The sequence below is a fragment of the Arvicola amphibius genome, chromosome 8 (genome assembly GCF_903992535.2).
Source record: "Arvicola amphibius chromosome 8, mArvAmp1.2, whole genome shotgun sequence".
In the NCBI taxonomy this organism is placed as follows: domain Eukaryota; kingdom Metazoa; phylum Chordata; class Mammalia; order Rodentia; family Cricetidae; genus Arvicola; species Arvicola amphibius.
The window spans coordinates 116,072,532-116,094,665 of NC_052054.1; the positions used below are offsets into that span (position 1 = coordinate 116,072,532).

Consider the following 22,134-nt stretch of genomic DNA (forward strand, 5'->3'; position numbering starts at 1 on the left):
CCTTACCAGAGGAAGGCAATGACACCCACAGGCCTGTGGGAAACCAGAAATATGGGTGAGAAGCCAGCACACTCCAGCCAGAAATGAGTAGATCTGTCCACCACCATTCTGAAAAGGATGGGTTCTCCCGGGGAGCACTACACAGGAGTACCAACTTCAGCACAAAGTCAGGGACCATGGCAGGGTTGCCCGAGGAATCCCAGAAGTCTGAGGACCAATAGAAGCTTACACAGTCTCCCTTGGGGAGGCCCAGCCCCAGGGAAGATGGAAGCTGGGGACTACAGAGCTGCGGTCCAGAGGGACTAGGTCAGCCCTGAATGAGAAGAGATGGGGCTCACGTGGGCAGAAGGGGAAAGCTTAAGGGCAGTGCTACCCGCGGTCACCATCCCAGTTTCCTGAAGTGCTTCCCAGCCAGGGAGCAAGTCCCCAGCAAGGGCCAGCGTGCCAACATTACCAGATGTCGGTGACTCCAGACACAGGGCTCTGGTTGACAATCTCGGGTGCTACAAACTCTGGAGTGCCATACTGACAATACTGGGGCTCCCCTGGAGTGAGTTCCTGGGCATTCCCAAAGTCACAGATGCGCACCTGCTCTTCACCCCCCGCACCATCCCAGACCAGCAGGTTCTCCGGCTATAACCAGAGCATAGGAGCTGATTAGGGAAGAACGCCCCACAGGAAGGCCCCACCGCCTGACCATTCCCCACGCTCCTCCTCACCTTGACATCCAGGTGCAGCACATGGCTCTGGTGCAGGTAGCCTATCCCTTCCAGCACTTGACGCATATAGGCCCGGGTCTGTGGAAACAGGGGGACCAGAGTCTGTGGAGCTGGGGGAGCATTCTGTTTGATCAACACCCAGGGAGGTAGCAAGGGGTCAGGCCATGCATGCCTGGGCAGTGGCCTTCAGATGGGTCACGAAAGCTCATCTGTGGCCCACCACACAGGACGAGGGATGCTGAGCCTCAGGGTCACCATATTCTACTGCACAAGTTGTACACAGTCCATTTAAAGAAGACAGTGATCTATATTATACTCAATGGAACTGTGCAATAGAAGCCTGCCCATCCACACAGTGAGATAAAAGTCTAGGAAGCTTTTGTAGATTGTGTATGTGAGAAAACGGGGAGGCCATGGAGTTGGGGTCTGGAATATATCTGCTGTTGTTTACAGAAGACTTAACAAGTCCTGTCTCGTGGGGTAGGGAATTCCGCTGTCTGTGTAGCTGTGTTCTCCACCACCACCACCACCCCGGCTTCCTTGTGGCAGGAACGGCACACACAGGACCCACCCATCATTCTTAGAGTTCACGCAGGTGAAGGCTGGTGAGCAACCCGGCCCCTGCCACCCACTGCCCTCACCTCAGACTCACACACGGTGGGCTTCCTTGCCATGCGCTCTAGAAGCTCTTCTGTGCAGCTGTGTCATAGGTCAAGGAGAGGCACCAAGCGCTAACTACCCGACGCAGCCCAGCACTGAGCCCAGGGTCCTCCTTCCCCACAAAGCATGTCTGAGACAGAAAGGTCCAGACATTCCTGGTCTCAGGTTATACACATGGGGGGGACCTGCTTGAACTTGAACTCTCAGGCTTATCCTTACCCTTACCCTTTCTGAGCATAGGTTTCCTCACGGAGTGGAATGAAGGTGACAGCTCCTCCCCTGGCCTGTGGAGCATTCTATAGGATGCGATACAGTGGAATCTTGTCGACTATAGATGGAACTCCTCAACTATATTCAGGAGTCCATGTAATGAAATCATTTGCCATTTTGCTGAGGTCTGGACTTAAACAATAAAAGCCTAAGAAGCTGCTGTTCAGGTTACAGTGTCCCTGCTCCAGGAGGGTCAAGTCAATTGCCAACATTGCTAGCACAATGTGCCTTTGTTTAGCACAGCGAGAGAAAGGTGTGGCTTTGTGAAGAGTCCTCCTTAGCCAAACAAGGTATGGGCTCTCACCTGAGCAGGGTCCTGTCAAATGTACACTGCATTGCATCCTGTGATGAAAACATATCGTGTTTGCTAGCTGCAAGGCCTTAGAAATCACCATATAACCTCTGTATGCCTCTTTTTTGTTTGTTTGTTTTGAGACATGGTTTCCCTGTGAAATAGTCCTGGCTTTCCTGGAACTCACTCTGTAGACAAGGCTGGCCTGGAACTTACAGAGGGCCACTTGCCTCTGCCTCCCAAGTGTTGGGATTAAGGGCATGTGCCACCACTGCCCGGCTATTCCCCTTTCATCAGCTAGAAAATAGGGATGATATTCTACTGGGTAGACATACATGAGGTCTGAGTGTATACTAAGTGTACAATCCATGCAGCGTGGCCGGCACATACTAATGTTATATAAACTTAAGGCTTTCTTTTCTTTCTTCTTTTTCTTTTTCTTCCTGAGACAAGATCTCATTATGTAGCTCTACCTATCCTGGAATTCTTTGTAAACTAGGCTGGCCTTTAATGCAAAGAGATCTCCTTGTCTCTATCTCCTGGCAGCTGGAATTGAAGGCATATACCACTATGCCTGGCATGAACTAGATCTAGAAAAGGTTTTCACAGGCGTCTCCAGATGCATCATCATCCCGACTGCCCACGGGCTCACCGTTTTTAAGGGGCTGATGTAGCCTGAACTGGGCTATCTAGACAAACACGACCATAAGCTTCTGATCTACCTCCCAGTACTGGGGTCACAGGTATGTGCTGTCACACTCACTTCTATGCAGTGCTGTCCACTGAACCCAGGGCTCTGAGCATGCTCAGATCCCACCCCAGTGATAGCCCAAGCTCAAAGGACCACTTTGCAAAGGGCAAAACATGCTCCCAATTACAAAGGACACTCTTTCCCCGTCTTGTCCCAGGATACAGCTCAGTGACAATGACAAGTCCCCGGCGCCTCTCAAAGGCTTCGTGGAAGTAGAGTACACAGTCATGCTGGAGTCGGGCCAGTAACCGGGCTTCACGTCTTGCTGATGCCTTGGGCTTAGCCTGGCTAGGGATGAACTTGGCTGCGAACTCCAGGCCAGAGCTCCGTTCCACCACACGCCGCAGGTAGGAGAAGGCACCCCTGGGGGACACAGGGAGGGTGACAGGACACCGCCATCACCACAGAGCTGACTTTTCATCTTTTCTAGCCCTCAGACCCAGAAGCCCTGTTTGGTCCTTGATGCCAGTCTTCCTGGCCCTGCACCTGCCAATCTCTTGGTGGATGTCGTAGTAGTCACTAAGCCTTCTTCCTCGGTGCTCCTCATCCTCTCCGACCCCCTCGACCTCCATAGCTGTCTGAGCTGGGGAGGAGATAGAAAGATGTTCCCATGTTGGGAGTGGGGCAGGTAGAAACAAGGGCAGAGACAGGAGACATGGGACAGATTCAAAAGACAAAGGACAGAGTATTGTACTCAGTCAGGGGCTGGGACGAGGATGTGGTGTAAGAAACGAAGGGCAGGTACTTCCTTGCCCCTTCTCCCCCAAACACTAACGCACCTGAATGCACAGACAACTCTGCCTTGCAGGAGACTTCGCCCGCCAGGTTCCGAGCTGTGCAGGTATAGACGCCTCCATCCTCGGTTCCTGCGCTGAGCACCACCAGGGAGCACTCGTTCTCCTCATACACGAAGCTCACGTGGTTGCTCTCGGTCAGCAGCACCTCATCCTGCCAGGGGTACATGTCACCTGGGTCTGACCTTACTGCTACCTGGGGGCTAGCTTTTCCTCCACACCACACAGACTCTTTCATTTGGACCTGAAGGCCAAGGGCTTGACAGGCTGTCTTCACTCAGTTCCTCTGACTCTGGGGCCAGAACCAGCTTCTCCCTTATCTCTTGCTAAGAATCCCTAACCCATGCCAGGCGGTGGTGGTGCACACCTTTAATCCTAGCATCCAGGAAGCAGAGGCAGGCAGATCTCTGTTTGCTCCAGGCCTGCCTGGTCTGCAGAGCAAATTCCAGGACAGCCAGGACTACACAGAGAAACCCTGTCTCAGAAAAAAAAAAAGTCCCTAACCCCTCAGTTAGTCCCCAGAGTCCCACCTCCTCCTCTTCCTCACCACACCTCTGCCCAGATACTTCTCTTCTCAGGCCTCCCAGGACTGTACAAACCCCAGGCTCCCTGCCAGCTGCTGCAGCCTGCATTACCCTCTGACCTTGTACCACATGATGTCTGGCAGTGGTTTCCCCTCAACCACCACAGCAAAGCGGGCAGTTTCTCCAGGTCCCACCTCCACATCTTCCATAATGGACTCAAACCGAGGGGCCTCTGCAAGACACAGGGACAGAGGAGGACAGATGTCATCACCACAGGTGCCTGCCTCCTCAGCCCCTGTCCCTATCAGCAACTGTGTGGTGAGAATACTAGGCCCTGGCCTCCCAGACTCCGCCCCCCGCTCCGCCCCCCATTCTCTCCACCATGCCTGAGGATACCAGAGTTCCTGACGAGGCCCTCCCTGTAAATCCTAACGAAGGTGCTTTCCAAGGCTCAGAGGCATTTTCTGTCACTGGCCGTCACAAGTTGCTTTGTGGGACCCTTAAGATTCATTTGATGGCTTTGAAATTGGGACATTTTCACACACAAAAGAAATCTGGATTTCATGTTTCCCATCTGGCTATCCAACCCTTCTCCCCCTGCAGTAACCATGAGGCTGGTGCAGTGTGGCTCAGTGCTGCCCCCTGTGGGTGACTGCTCCTCTCAACACCCCACCTGGTGGCCTCTCACTGACTCTACTTGGCCCCTGCAGGAAGAGCTGGGACTGTGACCTAGAACGAAGCCCTTCAAGGACACTGCCTCTATCTTGAAGCGTCTCTCTCTGAGTCTTATTTAAATGTCTAGGAAGCCTTCTACGTCTAGGAGAGAGCAAGTGAACAAAAACGCCCTGCCCAAATATTAACCGGACAGTCTAGGAGCGAACTCTTGGCCGTGTGGTTCCCTGCCAGGCAGCCTCTAATTCTCATGGTAGAACTAAACACACTTTGCAGTGTGCCTTGTCAAGTCCATAAATTCCTTGCCCTGTATTCTGAGCATGTCTTCAGGACCCCAGCTTTAAGAGGACTGAGAGTAATCAAGCCCCAAGGGAGAAAAAAATAAAGCAAGTTGAGTATAGATTGCCACCACCACAGGGACCTGCCTGGCTTTATACAGAGAACAGGAGAGGCCATGCTGGGTCTGGGGGAGAGGCTGTTCCATGGCAGACATGAAGGGAAGGGGGCTACTTTCTACCTAGCCTGCAGGGCTGATGGTGGAATAGGGCCAAGCAGAATGGAGAATCTGGTATAGGCCCTAGCTCCCTTTGGGTCTGGTTGATTAAGATAGTCTCCCCCAGTCACCGTCCATGAAAGCTAGGATGCAGGCTCCTAGGCCTCTCTGAGCCCTAAATTTGGCTACACCTGGGAAGGCTGACTAGTTCAGCAGATACTGCGATCTGGGGACTAAGTGATGATTGAGTAGGAAGGGCAGGGTGGGAGCTGGGCAGGAGCAAAACTCCAGGAATGGAAACCCCGTGCGCACAGGGTCAGGAGGGCCCACCTCCTCTGCATGCCCTGTGACTGCTTGTGCCCACTTCACAGCTGCCTTCCCTTGGTCCCTGTCTGCTGAGGGGAGAAACTCTGTAGTGAACTTCATCGATTTGTTCATTTGTTTGTTTTCCGAGAGAGAGTTTCTCTATGTAACAGCTGTCTTGGAATTCCCTTTGCATGCTCTGTAGATCAGACTGGCCTCAAACTCACAGAGATCAGGCTGCCTCTGAGTGCTGGGATTAAAGGTGTGATATCACCACTTGGCTTTTTTTCCTGCAACGGAAAGTGTCCATTTGCTCATAGATCGTGCTAACTAAATTGTCACTTTCGTTGCTTTTGGCCAAGACTGTATCCACTCAGGAGGTAAGAACATCCAGGTTAGGCGGATCTGAAGCTTTCAGTGGCAGTGTTTCAGATCCTGGAGTTAACTAACAAGCAAAACACAGAAAACAATGGCCACTTAATGCACATTACAGCTCCAGAAGACCTGACTTGAAAGGAGAGACTACAGAAAGGGACTTGGGTTCTAGGCCTGCACATGGTTAAAGGTGACAGGGACACCGTCAAACTGGCATTGCTGAAGTGCAGCCAGGAGCCTCAGAGCCAGGTGGCAGGTGACGGATTGCTTGAGGACATTTGCTTCTTTATCAGCTCCTCCTCCCACCCTGCTTCAGCTGAGACACTGTTCCCTCGCTGTCTTTAGCACACAAGCTAATGGTACTCACAGCTTTGCCGTCTGACATGGGAACTTGAACCCAGCTCCTGTGCTTATCAGACTCTGGGACCTTGGGCCAGGTTACTTCACACTCTGACCTTGCTTCCTCATCTGTGAAATGGGAATGACAACTAACCCCACCTCACAAGGTTGGCACACTAAATGAGGTAGATGCAGTTCTTCATACTGATCCTGGCTCATATGAGATGCTAAGTCCTATATGTAACATTACACATAACATTGTATGTATAGGTGTGTATATATGTGTGAGTGTGTGTCAGTGCCAATGGACCAAACCTAAAGTCTTGTGCTAGGCAAGTACTCTACAATGAGCTACAGTCAAGACTTTTTTTTTATTTTAAGACTAGACCTCCTTCACTTGTGGTCCAGGTGACCTCAAGCTTATAATCTTCCTACCTTGGCTTCCTGAGTGCAGTTATTATAGAATATGTCACCATGCATGCTCAATAAATATTAGTTTATTCCTCTTATTATTACTAATACTGGCATTGCCACCAGAAGGACAGGAATGAGTGGGAGGACGTGGACTTGAGTCTCCAGCAATGGCAGCTGCCTGAGAGGGAGGAATAGTAAGAAGTTGTCACCCACCTGCCAGTTCCAGGGTGACTGAGCATGCCTTTGTGCCATGGCGGTTTCGGGCAGTGCAGGTGAGGGGCCCTAGGTCTCGGCGGCTCACCCGGCAGATCCGAAGACAGTACTGGTCGTCGTCTGGCTGCCTCAGTTCGTACACGCCTGAGCGTGCCTCTAGGAGGGCTCCTCTGCAGCTAAGGAAGAATGACGGGTGATCTTGCCGGGTGGGGTTGGAACTGGACTTTCACAGGTCGGGGACAGGTTGAGTAAGGACTCCTACCTCCGCCAGACAACCTGGGCCTCCACATGGTTAAAGGTGATGGTGACGCAAGCAGGCTGGCCCTCTACTACATACACAATGTCTGGTTTGTCCAGCACGGCCGGGGCCTCTTCCAGGGGTGGGCCTTAGGGGAGGAGAACACAGGCTGACAGTGGGGCCATGGTACCTGCTACACTTTCACCCCCACCCCCACTAAAGTTCCAGAGGTAAAGATGGAGAAGCTGAGGCTCAGAGAAGCGGAAAAGAGCCAGGAAGCAGCTCAGGAAGGATTAACGATTAACACTAAAACTTTTGCCTTGTACCCAGACCACTGCTGCCACTGATGGGATGGGATCCTGCCAAGCGACACCATTCACACTATGGCTGCCTGGTCGGTCACTGACCCCTCCCCTGGCCACACAGCATGGGCTCACCATGCTCTAACAGCTGCACGGGCTCCGACGGTGCTGAGGGCTTGCTGCTGCTCTTGCCACTGGTGCTGAGGACCCGGAAGATGTGCTGGAACCCCTTCTTCAGCCCTGTGGCTGCCCACTCAGGCTCCCGCAGGCCCGTGACCAGTGCTGTCCACTGGTCCGAGCCCAACACCTGATGCTGCACAGTGTATGTCAGGGAATCTGGGTCTAGAGAAGAAACAGCAGGATGTTCCTGGTCCCACTTCTAGCGCACTATCCACCCCCTACCCCACCCCAATCCCCACCGCCCCATCATAGGCTCAAAAGCCCGGAACCTTCTCTGTTCAGGCCTCATCCCTACCCTCTACCCTGTGTGGCCCTGACCCACCAATAGCCATGTCCAGACCCCTGGGTGGGTTCCACGTGAGCGTCACCATCTTTCCTGTCACAGCCACTACCTGCGGAGCGCCGTCTGGAGGGCCTGGAACCACATCTGGAAGCCACAGGTGGAAGTGTGGGGGTGCTTCAGAGACTAACATCTCTACAGGAGCACCAGCCTTAGTCAGGAAGCTGGGGCTGAGGCTCAACCATAGGCATAGGGGCAATGGCAGCCGCTCCCTCAGGAGTGGAGGGGGAGCTAGTGTAGAGCCCCCTACCCCAGCCCCGGCCACCTCCGGCCCAGCTCTCGGATGGTTCCAGAGGCCATAGTGGACAAAACTACTAGGGAGGATTCTTGCCTCACCCGTGACATAGAGGTGAGCGTAGCAGGCAGCTTTGCCCAACTTGTTGGCGATGACACTCTTGTAGACACCAGCGTGCTGAGGCCCCACAGCTGGGAACACCAGGCGATGTATATCCCTGTCTGTCGGGGAGGGACAGTGACACATGTGTGATCAGAATACTTGGCTCATGAGAGATCAAGCTTGACCACACATACGCTTCCTACTGCAGGGAGAGGGCAAGGGGGACTGGATAGGCCAGCCATCAAGAGACTAGTATTTGGATGGAGAGATGGTTCAGAGGTTAAGAGCACTGGCTGCTCTCCCAGAGGTCCTGAGTTCAATTCCTAGCAACCACATGGTGGTTTATAACCATCCATAATGAGATCTGGTCCCTTCTTCTGTCCTGCAGGCATACATGCAGGCAGAACACTGTATACAAAATAAATAAAGAAATTAAAAGAGAGAAAGAGAGAGAGAGAGAGAGAGAGAAAGAGAGAGAGAGAGAGAGAGAGAGACTAGTATTTCCTGTAGCCAAGGCTGGTCCTTGTTCCTCTTGAGCATTTCAGGCCTAGTGGCTTGGCATCTTCTTCTCACCCAAGGCTTGTCTTTGTCCCTGTGATAGCCCCCTCATTCCTGTACCTCCAAGGGGCTGTAACTTCCAAGTCAAGGCTGTGACAAAGTTTCGTTAGTGGGTCCCTTCCTCAGACTCTTCTAGCTCCAGTGACCACTGCCTGTGCCTCATCTCCAACAGAGTCTGAGGAAAATCTACCGGAGATCAGCCAAACCTAGCGACCCCAGTGCCCTTCTCACCACTTGGCTATCCCTTCCCAACTCTCATAGACGATTGGGTCCCTGAACAGGCCACATGAGTTCCACTGCTGAATCTAAGCTTATCAAATTCTTTCTGTTCAGAATGTTCTCAACTCTTATCCAAAGCATGCCATGAATCTCAGCCTGCTATGACCCCACCCTCTCCTTCCAGTACCCGGATGCCCTCCCTGGGTCTCTAGACCTCTTGAAGCTCATTGCTGGGTACCAATGATTTTGACGCTTTTTCCTTTTTACTGCTGTGACAACGCTTGTCCAGCTCTGCTTGTTCCACCCAGAACTCAACGCTTTGCATGCAGTAAGTGCTAAATATGTGTCATAGTATAAATTATAAGAGTTGTCTGCTCTGTGTCCATCCTACGCCAGATACTTGACTTGGTTTTCTTTTATTTATTTATTTATTATGTATACAATATTCTGTCTGTGTGTATGCCTGCATGCCAGAAGAGGGCACCAGATCTCATTACAGATGGTTGTGAGCCACCATGTGGTTGCCAGGAATTGAACTCAGGACCTTTGGAAGAGCAGGCCATGCTCTTAACCGCTGAGCCATCTCTCCAGCCCCTTAACATGGTTTTCTCAACCCTAATCCTTTCAACAGTTTCACAAAATTATTCCCATTTACCAGCGAGGTCAGAGACATTAACTGGCTTGTCCAAGGTCACACAGCTAATAGATGAAGAAGCCATGGTTTGGACTTAAGTTCCATTTCATTCCAAAGCTTGTTTCTTGCACTCTGCTCCATCAATGATAAGGAGGCTGTCTCTGGCAGGACATGAAGAAGGGGCAGCCTGTACTGTTCTCTTTCCCACCAGGGATGTTCCCAAACACTCCTGTCTTCCTTTAGCAGTTATCTCACTTCCAACGGCCATCCACTCATTTATCTCTGCCTGCACTGTTTCTAAAGGCTGCCAGTGTCCCCAGATACGGGCACAGCAGAGACGTCAGCTCAGATCCTGAGACAGACACCGACCAGAGCCTCAAAGGAAATGGGGACACAGGGGAGCCTGTGACTGAGCAATGACAGGTACTAGAGGGAGCAAGGGTCAGGCTGTCAGGGCTGCTGGCGTGGTACTAGAGATGAGATGAGGGTGGAGTTGGAGAAGGGACCGACTGCGAGTGACTAAAAACAGTCTATTTCTCTTTCCTTTCTTCTTTCCTCTCTCTCCCATACTCCCTTCCCTTTGACAGGGTTTCATGTAATCCAATTAACCTAGAAATCACTATGCAGCTGAGAATGACCTTGAACTTCTGATTCTCCCAACACTGCCTCCCGAATCCTGGCATTGCAGGGGCGTGCCACCATGCCCAGTTTATGTAGTAGTAGAGGTCACAACCAGGGCTCGAGGATGCTGGCAAGCACTTTACCTACTGAGCTACGTCCCCAGTCAAGAGCAGGCTTTTCAAGAGATGGGCTTGGGTCAGGAGGTCCTTGCTTACCTTTGAGGAAGTGTCTGTACCTCTCTAAGCCTCAGTTTCCCCATCTGTAAACAGGTATAAGAGTACCTGCCTCACAGGCCTACAGCAAAGTGAGACTGTCCCTGTCCTGTCTTCAGGCCTTGTGGGGGCTATCAACTGCAGCTACAGAAGAAAACCGTCACGGGTGGAGGCAGGAGGAACTCATGTGAGATTCGTGTTTCTTCAACAATAGAACACAAGTGTTCCCTTGGGAAAGCAACCAGGCAAGAGGACTCTAACCCAAAATATCCTGTTCTTTGTACCTGTGGCAGCTTCCCTTCAGCCAGACCCCGTGCGTCCCAGCCCTTCCACGGAGATTTCTCCTGCGTATGGGCAGCTTGGCTTTATCAACAGTGAGAGCGGTGGCAACAAAAACTGTCACACGATTTATCATTTGCTGACCGCTTGCTATCTGCCAGGCCCTGCTTTTGGTGATATATATCACTAATTTCATTCTCTTCACAGCTCAGTTGCTAATGAGGGAGGAAAGGCACTGTGGGTTCTGTAACCTGCTTGCTGGGCGGCAGCAGGCTGTACTGCCTTCCCGGTAAGTGCTAACAGAGCCACTCGGGGTGACACTGTGGGCTCAGATGGACCTCAGAGCCCCTAAAGGTTCTCTTCCCCAGACCCTCCCATCTCTAAACAAATTATGAAGGGAAAACATGAGGGGTCCCTAGGGAAGTATCCAAAAAGCCAAGAGGTTGCTGGGTCCCTTCCCCATCACATACACTGTGTCATGCGTCGGTCATCACTGCTTTGAATTCGGTGACCATTGTGGAACCAGCTGATGGTAGGATAGGGCAGGCCGGTCACTTGGCACTCCAGCATGGCCTCTTTAGCTAGTCCCACTTCCAGATCCTGCAGTGGCCGCAGGAAGTCTGGAATAGACAGCCTCTCCAGATCCCCATGCTCTGGCTCCTCAGGGATGGACGGCATCTTCTCCAACTTTGAGCTGTAAGAACCACACAGCTGTCCAGATGTGCACAGCTATGCCCCCCTCCCTGCTCAGGGTGAGGGTCCCTCAGAGCCACTGTAGGCAGCACCTAGAGGCCTAAGGGGTACCTGGGGCCAGAGGCAGCTGTCCGAGGCTCCTCCACATACAGCTGGGCAGAGCAGTGGGCCTGGCCATGCGTGTTGGTGGCACTGACTTCATAAAGCCCCTCGTCTTCACTTCCCACCCGGGCAATGTGCAGTGAATGCAGTCCCCCATCCTGTTGCAGCCGCAGGTTCTCACTCTCATTCACAGGGTGGCCTGGGAGCGGGGGGACACAGACACAGATCTCCTATAGCAGCAAGACCTGTCTGTCTTAGTCCTTGATGCCTTCTCAACTAATTCAGAGTGGGGAACCATACCAAAATGTGTCCAGGTAACGGAGGGAGGTGGGGTGCCGCTGATCTTGCAATCCAAGCGGGCTGCACGGCCTTCTAGCACCTCTACATCTTCCAACAACCGGGTGAACAGAGGCGCCAGCGATGGCCGGACCGTCAGCCGGGCACTGCAGGTCAGCTCATCTGTGAGGAAGTGGGCGGCGGCACTGGGTCAAAGAAGGCTGTGGAGGCCCAGACACCTCGTCTTACATGTTCACTCCAGCCTTAAGAGCCTGAGCTGAGCATGAGAGTTGAGGCAATGGGCAAAGAGTCATAGACTAGGCCTTCTTAGGAGGTGGGAGGTCAACAAGGACGGGTAGACGCTTCCCAAGGGGGGCTGGGGACATGACAGGGGCATGGGACCTGATTAAACTCTTACCTTACTCTGCCCAGTCAAGATGAAACATAGTTTGATTCTGAGTGAGAAGGTTCTTGAAGCCCCTCCCCCAGACTCTCCTGTGTCTGGTTCATGCCCACACACTGCCCCACCTGTCATACACCCAGAGCAGATGCCTCTGGTCCCGCTCTATACCCCCTGCCCCAGAGGCAGGTACCCTCATCTCTGTTCTTCAGAGAGAACAGGACCAGGACAGGGATGCCATCCATAGTAACAACAGCTGGCATCCATGACAGGCACTGGGTTTTGTTCTCTGCAGGGGTCATCATCTCCCCAATCCTACCAATCCCCCTGCCTGGTAGGTAGTACCATTCTCCTTTCATGGACGGATAGAATGCAGCTCACACAGAGGAAGTGACTTGTCTAAAGACATGTGCTTGGCAACATGCAGAGCAAGAATAGAGATGCTCAAGTCAGGAGGTCTGTATGCTACATCTCAATGGACTTGCTCGGCCTGGGAATAGTATCACTTTCTGTCCCGAATACTGCGCTAAGTCAGTGGTTCTCAACCTGTGGGTCGCGACCCCCCAACATCCAATTACCTTTTCACAGGGGTTGCACATCAGATACCCTGCATGTCAGGCATTTACATTAGGATTCATAACCGTAGCAAAATTACAGTTATGAAATAGCATCAAAAATTCTATGGGGAGTGGTCACCGCAACGTGAGGAACTGTATTAAAAGGTCGCAGTATCAGGAAAACTGAGAACCACTGATCCAAGTGTTCACTGTTTGGGGAGCCAGGCGCCCATACCATCTCTGCCCCCAATGCTTAGGAATCCACTTCCTGGGCATCTGTTCCGCACCCTGTCTTCCAGTTTCCTCCCCAGCTCTGGGCACCATGACAGCCCTAGCACCTGAGTGAGTGGGTACCTTTGGCTGTGCTCAGCTTGCACGTGTAGACACCACTGTCGTCTTCATGCACAGAGGTGAGCAGCAGCTTGCACTTGCGGCCATCAAAATGCATCTTGCATTTGAGCAGCGCAGGCTGCAGCAGGCGGCCACGGCACAGCCAGTCCACCTCCACGTCAGTTGGACCTGCCACCAGGCACTCAAACAGCGCCATCTCCCCGGCCCCCACGTCCACGTCCTGCAGGGGGGCCAGCACGGCCAGGGACCGGCTTTCAGGGTGTGCTGAGGGGAGGGCAGCCACAGGGGGCACAAACAGAGCAGAGACACACAGGGCAAGGAAGACACACACACACGCACACACAGAGAGACAGACAGATACAGAGAGAGAGATGCATTTGGTTCCTCTGGAGACTGGGAAAGCCCATCCGCCCCAGGCAAGACAGCAAGGAGCCCCTAGACCTGGCTCTGAGATGGGAACCTATGTTGGCCCCAAGGAGGAAGAAGTGACGAGAGGTGAAAGGGGCTGAGGGAGGGTATCCGAAAGCATGGTAGCAGCAGCAACGGCGGCGGAGGTAAAGAAAACACGGCACACTGGATGGGTACAAACTGGACTTTATTTGAGCTACGAAACAGTATTTCCAAGTCTCCACCCCACTATGCCCCTGCTCCTGTGCTCAGCCTGGCTTTCTCTCTCATTCCCAGCTAGAGCATGTCGGACACGACTGTGAATGGGGGTGGCCCTCTGGATCCTAAGCTTGCCAGCAGCCAGGGCTAACCCCAGGCCTCTGGCTTTTGGTCTCTTATAGAATAGAAAGTGTTGTGCCATTAAAAGTCTATTTCTGAAATCATCAGTGCCCTGCCCCTTCCCAGTAATCGTCCTAGCCACTGTACCTGCTCCTCTGGGCCCCTCTACCCCGTGGATGCCATGTACTGTCATCTAATTCCGTCTTATTCCACCTCAGCTCAGAGGCATTCTTCCCTGACTGTCACAGACACACAGACAGACAGACAGATAGGCAGACAGTGGCCTATAGCAGCACAGCACATGCACTCGCTTGACACTCCCTTCAGGGAGACTGGGGGAGCTTGGCACCCCTCAAGGTTGTCCCTTCCCAGCACTCAGTCCTTCTGGGGGCCTCCTGGCCTGCACAGCCACATATCTACTTAGGTAGGGAGGGAGGATCCACGGGGGTCCATGGACTACCCCAGGGTGCTTCGTGGGCTAGGGAGGGAAGGGGAGGCAGGGATAACAAGTCCGGGCCGGAGGGAGAGCCGGCAGGGTCTGTGGGCAGGAGGCAGTGAGACACAGCGAGGTCCGAGAGGTGCCTGAGACAGGGGCGCAGCTCGGAGGGTAGCGGGGGCAGCGCAGGTGGCCCCCTGAGCTCACTCGCCTGTGTACAGACAAAAACCTCAGTCAGCAAGCGGCAGGTTAGTGCAGCACACACACACGTGCACACACGCACAGGCACACATGCACACAGGCGCGCAGACCTAGCTAGGGCCCCTCTGGATATGGAGCTGCCTCTAAAACTGACACTTTCAGCTTGCTGTAGATCAGCACTATGGTGGGAGGGCCAGTGGCTAGCCTGGTCCCTAGGGTTCCTCAACAGACAGAGACCCTGAGCAACAAGGGGAGAGATGCTCATAGCCATTAGGAGCACCCCTAAAGCCTGTGGAATGCTGGAAAGAAGCCCAAAGAGAAAGAAGCACCGAGACACAGGTTAACACAGAGAAGCGAAGTAGAGCCCAACCCCAGAGAAGGAAGAGGGCAGGGAATGGAACTGAAGAATTGCTAGAGAGGTGGCAACCACAGCAACAAGAGGAACCAGGGAGAGTGAGGCAGGCGAGGCCTGGCAGAGGAGCTAGAACTGTAGGTCTGGACTCCAGCAGGGCCTTAGGGTGTCTTGGGAAGCCCATAGAGCTGACCTTTGCCAGGCTTGAAGGGGCTGTGCCCAGCGAGGGCAGGAAAGGACCATAGTGGAATAAGGGTCTGAGATGTTCCTAACCCTGTGACGTCACATGGAGGGGATGTCCAGCAGCCTCTGAAGGGCAGCATGGATAAATCCTATTATGCCAGCTGCCTAAGAACCCTGCCTTATGTCTCCAACTCTGAGGGTCTAACCTTCTCCATACTTTGGGGCTCTGTAACCCTGGCACCCCTGATGTCCCTCCATCATGACGATCCCTTCGAACGGGTCCAGACACCAGCCACTCCCCACTGCTACCCCAACCACAACAGTTTCTGCACAGCAATCACATGTATGTATATGGAGGGCAACCAGGGGACAAGGGAAGGGCGAGGGGGTCAGTGAAGAATGGGCCTGCCCAGAGCAGGCAGCAAGAGCTTAGAAGTGTGGAGAGAGGATGCAGGGCTGCTAGCTACCATGAGGAGTTGTCATGACGGAGCATGGGGAAGGCATATTGGGTAGCCAGTTGGGTATGGAATCATTTCCTGGGTGATCTTGGGCAAAGTCACTTCCTTTCTCTGGCTTCAGTTTAGTCAACTACATTATAAGCAGCTGGACTAGGGGCCCCTTCAGTGTGACGTCCTGTAACTGAGGCTGGAAGTGAGCTGTCAGGAGGGTAAGGGCCGGGATAGGCAGGGATTTCGGGAGTAGATGGGCCTCTCACCTCGGACCTCCAGGCGGGCCTCACACTGCCGAGCTCCATACTCATTGACTGCCTTGCAAGTGTAGAAGCCAGCGTCACCCCGCTCAGCAGCCAGGATCCGCAAGCGGCAGAGACCACCCTCGGCCTCCTCTGCGAAGCGCCGCTGGTCTGGACGCACAGGCTGGCGATTCCTCAGCCTGTCAAAGAGAGAAAAGCACAGCCTTAGAACCTGAAACCCTTACCTGCATTCACAGTAACAGGAGGAGAGAGGTTCTAGGGCCTCCCCTCTGGCTGAAGCCCTCTCCTCCTTACTGACTGATCAACGCAACCTCGGGGTCCAAAGCTAGGTTTACCCCAACTCCGCCTTCCTACCTTCTCCAAGTACTTTTAGACCCACTTGGGTCTCTCCCATCTTAAAACCTGCATCACCTCTAAATAGTTCTTAAATGTCCCCATATCTTACTTCCACTTATTTGTAACAGAAACATAGATTACCACTCCTCAAAAGGGATACTAAAGAACTTACAATCTTAAAAAAAAATAATTACATCGGAAACTTAAAAATGAAAACCACACCCAAACCAATGTTGGGGCGGTGACTTAGGACATGCTGAGTAATGTTCTGAGCACCTGGATGCACAAGGCAGAGCAGCTGAGAAACACATTTAACTCAGACTTGGGCAGCTCAGAAACAAATTTTGAGGACTGGGTCTACCACAGACTGGGTGCAGGATGCTTGGCTTCAAAAATCACCCTGCCTCAGCTGATACCATAGAGACAAACAGCCTCCTACATGGCAAGGGGAGTCTTGGCCATTCATTCAAAGTGGGTAGACATGATGCCACTCATTGCTCCAATGCCTGCCCCATAGAGGAAGCCTTGGGCAGGCGTGTGGAGTGGGTCCTGCTATATCTGAGATGGGGTCCAAAAGAAGCTCCCTAGTGCTCTGTTTCCTTCTACCAAAGCCAGCTCTAAGGTTTAGCCTGGAGGGCGGTACTGGTGGGTGGCATAAGTGGTTTGCTACTTACCAGGAGACCACAGGCTTGGGCTCCCCTTGCACTCGGATGCTCATAATGACATCTTGCCCCTCTCTCACTGATTGGTCCATGAGTGAGACCTGAAGGAGAATCCCAAAGCATCAGGGGTGACAGAGCACAGCATTGGCTACTGAGAGCTGGGGGACCTGGGACAGAGGTCTCTTCCACACCAGTCTGTGACTGTCTCTGGGTATCAAGGGTTAATGGGGCAAGGTTCCATTAAGTGTGGCCTCAAGAATAAGGGGTGCACAAAGGAAGGGTGTCCATAGAAGGCTGGATACCAGCCTCAGGGGTCTGACCTTGAAGGTTGGGGGTGCCTTGGAGTCAGAGGAATCGCGATCCTGGTTAGGACTGAGCTTCATGGTAGGGGTTCGGGGCCAGGTCTCCCCAGGCTCTGGGAACTCCTCTGGGGGGCTCAGGTACTCCTCATCAGAGGTGATGGGGCTGCTGAAAGGGGATGTGGACCCACCTGGAGGAGAGATATCAGGGAGAAAGGATGGAGAGAGGTGGCTGGGTGCATTATAGAAAAATGAAGCAGCTCCCGCAGGCCCAGCCCTAACCTTACCTCCTGTTGAAGCTCACTTGCTGTAATGACCATGCCCAGATACATCCTCTCCCTGAGTCTGATTCCTCCTCTGTCTGCCCTGTCAACTCTGATGATATTCTACAGAGAGCAGCCTGGAGCAAAGGATTTGGCTGGTAGAAGGGCCACTACACGGTCTTGGGGGAGACCCTGGGTTGTACTGAAGCAGTTAATTTATGTTACTAGCATGAAGTGGGCCTTCAAACTACCATCCACAAACTCCAAAGGGGTAGTAGATATCCCTAGGACCCCACAATGGCAGGACCAAGACACTAGTTTTTTAGGTGAGCTGGGCCTGGCGCAGAAAGAACACACACCTCAGACAAGCCCCATCCTGACCTCTGTCCAGGGCCAATGAGGTAGCAGTGTCCAGGCAGCCCTTCCCCCTCTCCCTTCTCAGCTTCCCCAGGGGCACCTGTTGGCCCCATCGCTACAGTATGAACCCTAGATTCTCAGGGGAGAGGAAAGCAGAGTTAGAATCATCCATTGGAAAGGGTGATTCAGCCTAGGAAAAGAGGAGGGGGACACCTGAATCTGCCTTGGGGGAGGGGTGTCCCCAGGGCCCTGAAGCGCTCCCCTCCAACTGGCCAGGGGCCCAGCCTCGCTGAGCTGGCGCTTATCCGACTGCCAAATACAGACACGAATCTGCCACAGCCCCCTGGCCCCTCCTCCTGTTTCCCCAACCCCAAGCCCCCAGCAGTACTGCACCCCAAACTCACCCTGAGACTTTGCACACGGACCCCGGCCTGTACCTTCCTTAAGCTTCTGCCCTGGCACCAGGCCCTCCTGCCCACGGCCCACTGGCCTTAGCTCCCCAGGGAGCAGGCGTTCAGCCTGCCCAGCCCCACTCACTCGCTGACCCAGTGGAGGCCCCGCACTGAGCCGGCCCTGGGGGAGGGGAAGTGAGCCTAGGAGGGGGAAGGAGGAGGTGGGGGTGGCCAGCGAGAGGCTGGGCAGCAGGCAGGCGCTAGTTGGGAAGGTGGTGCCTGCCGAGACCACAGGGAGCAGCCCCAGGAGCTGCGGCACAGGAACAGGGGGAGGGGCGGAGTCCAGCCCAGCTGAATTTAGCCACTGCTCATTCCAAGCAGCCAGCGTCTGCCTTTCTTCTCATTACAGCTTGGGACACTGACAAGAGCCCAGTGCCTCCGTAGGGCTTGGGTGTGGGGACCCCGGCCCTCGGTGGGGGTAGAGGTAGGATGACCCTGCACTGCGGCATTTAGTAGCCTTGCCTGGGCCGTAAATGTTGACTGACCCGCCATAAGAAGTGCCAAAAGTAAATGACATTATGCTACCCCTTGCTTGGCCCAAACCAACAAGATTTGACATGGGACTGCATGACTAGATAGTCTTAAACCCCAGAACAAACCACAGCCAGCTTTCTCAGACACAGAGAACCAAAGAACTGGCAGGGAATTGGCCCTCCTTCCCAGATTTGTCCCCTGTCAACCTAAGGAAACGGATCACATGGCTGCTGCCTCCCGGGTCCTGCACTAGGCAAATCTGGGAGAGCAGGTGCTTCAGGATACAGCCCTGCATCCGCTCAACCGTGGGCTCTACTGGACCCGTGCCTTTCACCCATCAGCCCACTAGGGTCCATAACAAGAAAAGTGAGGCCTACTCCCCATCAACGGTCAGTCCTCGCCAGCACCCAGAGGCCTGCTCCCCGTCAACAGTCAGTCCTCGCAGCACCCATTTGCACCCAGCGAGTGGGGAAGGGGCTTGGAAAGAGCTGTGGCCACCAAGTCCTTCTCCCCCATCCCCTCCCTCCAACCAGAGCCACATTCCCAAGCTATGACCTGTGTTCCCAGCACTACCAGTGAGGACGAGGGGTGGGGACCAAGAGGAGGGCCCACTTTCAGGTTGGCCATCTCAAGGTTGGGGAGGAGAGAGAAATCAGAACGGCATTTGCCGCTGGAGGCGTGGCTCCCAGCTGACACTGAGATCATAGCCACAACCCTGGGAAGAAGGGGCTCCTCTCCCTCCACGGAGCTTAGATTCCTGGCACCAGGGTCACCTCCAGGCTGGGCAGTGCTGAGGCAGCTCCAAGGTTGAGGAAAGGAGGGCGGGGCAAAGAGTTAAGTCTGATTGACAAAGGTCTGTGAGTGCCTCAGAGACCCCTGGTGGCCACCAGGGGAATAGCACCTAGGTGTTATCCTGCCAATCAGCAGCAAGTCTAGGTCAAGTCTCTTGGTCAGGTTGCTAGCCAGGCTGGATGGAGAGAGGATCAGGTTCCAGAGAGGTAGAAAGAGTGTTTTCTGCGGAAAGGAAATGGTCTCTGCCACACCATAAGCCCAAACTGTGTCACCAAGGAGGTTGATGAAGGATCCTAAGCTCCATTTGCCTCCTGGGCAAAATCACCTTTGAAGCCAGTCCCTACCATTTCAGGCCCAATCTATTTACAAAACCCAGATTTTATCGCTGGGGATACACTTACACCAGCAAGGAAATAGGGAGCTGGTTCTCTCAACCCTTCCCATGAAAGGACCACGCCTTCGCCTTTGACCCGAATCTTCATGTGCTGACTATTCTATAACATTGCTACCCTTTCAATAGTGCTTTCAGGTCAGCCCCAAATCCCCCAAATCAGGAGCTCCTGGGGCCAGTGCATGTAGCTGGTCCCAACATTGCACACATAGCTTCGGCTCCACCCAGTATCTAGCACACAAATGGCATCACCCAAGGCCCTTTACATCAGGACTCTCAGAGTGGTGCTTAAACCACCCACATCAGCACCACTTGGGGCTGATTTTGAAATACAGATTCTTAAACCTTATCCAGCCTACAGAATTGATTTTCCGAAGAGAGAAGTCAAAAGCCGCCTTTCTTTTTCAAAAGCACTCTAGGGATTCTTAGGCACATGAAAGACCTGGGCAAATCCTCGTGGTGGGAAGGGGTGGGAAATGCGGTCCCAGAGGGGTGGTTTTGCTGAGTCTTAGAACACTTGGCCATTCCACTTCAGAGCATAGCTGTAAACCCAGAAGTCTGGTTCGACAGCCCTTGTGTTTCCAATTGCACTGCCTAGCTCCCATTATGAGCCTGGTCCTTAATCCACACCAGCGATTTTAAACATTTTATTTTTTCAGTTTCTTTTTCTTCCTTCCTTTTTTTTTTTTTTTTTTTTTTTTGCTTTGTTTTGGTTTTTAGTTTTGGTTTTCAAGACAGGGCTTCTCTGTGTAACAGTCCGGACTGTCCTGGAACTCCTCACTCTGTAGACTATGCTGAACTCAAACTCAGAGATCCACCTGCCTCTGCCTCCTGAGGGCTAGGACTAAAGGCGTGCACCACCACTGCCGTCCAGCTTGGCTGGTTGGTTTTCAAAGTTCGCTGGGCTTTGGAACCACCTGGAGAGTTCTAGGAACTACAGCCCCCTGGGACCCTCCCGTGTGGTCTGGCCTGGAGCCAGCTGTCTGTCTGGGTCATCTGTTTTGTAGTGTTGGGGAATGAATTTAGGGCCTTGTGTGTGCTATGCCAGAATTCCACTGAGCCCCTTTTTACTCCTTATTTGATACAAGGTCTCATTATGTCACCCAGGGCGGCCTTGAACTCACTCTGTATCCCTAGCAGGGTATGATCTCAGCCTCCCCAGTAGCTAGGATTACAGGCTTGGGTTGATAGGTAGGACAATTCTGCATATCTAGCACATTCCCAAGAGATGCTGTTGTTTCCAAGGACTCAGAGGACCACGCCACTGTGTTCTCTGCTGCCATCCCAACCTCCCATCTCAGACAGAGTTTTATTACTTGTGTGTCCTCCCCAGTCTCCATAGGTGCTTTATCCAGGACTTGAACTTCCTGGACAATGCTTCTCTTATTTCTTCCACCTCATCCCCCGAGACTTTAGATCCACATGGCCCCTAATCTGTCTAGCAGGGCCTTCAGGTGTGGCTGCAAAGTCCAAGATGTGAAAAGATACAGTAGCCAGTGGACTTTGGTTTGGTAAGGAAGACTAGACAGATACATTTGAGTAGAATAGTGAGCAGGAATGGAAACAAAGTGGCCAGGGAGGACCCAATAAAGGCCATAGCTTTGGGAGTGAGGGAAGAAGTGATATTTAAATTAGAGTTTGCTTTAGAGAAACTTAAAAAAAATAGCTAAAACCTACACGAGGCCTGTCAATTGTCTGGGAACAGAGGTAGGTGGCAAAATAAGAAAGAGGGCGTGGAGGGAGAGACGGCTCATTGGTTAAGAGCACTGGCTGCTCTTCCAGAGAACCTGGGTTCAATTCCTAGCACCCACATGGCAACTCACAACTGTCTAAATCCAGTTCCGGGGGATCGGGCACCCACGACAAAACACCAATTCACATAAAAATAAAAATAAATAAACAAATAAATAAGAAGAAAGGGGCCACTGGGCTGAGTGTGGTGGCGCACGCCTTCAATCCCAGCATTGGGGAGGCAGAGGCAGGTGGCTCTCTGGGCATTTGAGGCCAGTCTTGTCTACAGAGTGAATTTCAGGACAGCCAGAGTTGTTACACAGAGACTGGTGGAACAATTTTTCCAGCTGCATTTTTCTCTGGCTTGGAGAATGAGCCAAAATTGGTGAATAAAATGAGAGATAAAAAAATAGAAAAAGAGGGGGCTGGAGAGATGGCTCAGCAGTTAAGAGCATTGCCTGCTCTTCCAAAGGTCCTGAGTTCAATTCCCAGCACCCACATGGTGGCTCACAACCATCTGTAATGAGGTCTGGTGCCCTCTTCTGGCCTGCAGACATACACACAGACAGAATATTGTATACAGAATAAATAAATAAATATTTTTTAAAAAATAAATTAAAAAAATAGAAAAAGATAAAGTGAGAGAAAA

General features: G+C 52.8%; 1 protein-coding gene across 2 annotated transcripts in view; it reads right to left on the bottom strand.

The window, feature by feature from the left end:
- Window positions 1-22,134, bottom strand: part of Speg (striated muscle enriched protein kinase) — a 56,592-nt gene that overhangs the window by 13,583 nt on the left and 20,875 nt on the right. The window contains exons 7-26 of one of the 2 annotated variants that reach the window (XM_038339068.1): window positions 17,047-17,216; window positions 16,739-16,827; window positions 15,732-15,907; window positions 13,122-13,382; window positions 11,835-11,993; window positions 11,544-11,733; window positions 11,210-11,433; window positions 8,216-8,335; window positions 7,862-7,966; window positions 7,495-7,701; window positions 7,082-7,205; window positions 6,820-6,995; window positions 4,130-4,242; window positions 3,472-3,640; window positions 3,179-3,275; window positions 2,855-3,055; window positions 1,361-1,418; window positions 720-797; window positions 455-633; window positions 7-33 (exon numbers count right to left, since the gene is read on the bottom strand). In XM_038339068.1, the coding sequence (XP_038194996.1) occupies window positions 7-33; window positions 455-633; window positions 720-797; window positions 1,361-1,418; window positions 2,855-3,055; window positions 3,179-3,275; window positions 3,472-3,640; window positions 4,130-4,242; window positions 6,820-6,995; window positions 7,082-7,205; window positions 7,495-7,701; window positions 7,862-7,966; window positions 8,216-8,335; window positions 11,210-11,433; window positions 11,544-11,733; window positions 11,835-11,993; window positions 13,122-13,382; window positions 15,732-15,907; window positions 16,739-16,827; window positions 17,047-17,216 (2,923 nt within the window). Of the gene's footprint in view, window positions 1-6; window positions 34-454; window positions 634-719; window positions 798-1,360; window positions 1,419-2,854; window positions 3,056-3,178; window positions 3,276-3,471; window positions 3,641-4,129; window positions 4,243-6,819; window positions 6,996-7,081; window positions 7,206-7,494; window positions 7,702-7,861; window positions 7,967-8,215; window positions 8,336-11,209; window positions 11,434-11,543; window positions 11,734-11,834; window positions 11,994-13,121; window positions 13,383-13,830; window positions 14,492-15,731; window positions 15,908-16,738; window positions 16,828-17,046; window positions 17,217-22,134 lie in introns of those variants that run through there. The other variant, XM_038339069.1, reaches the window with a different exon arrangement.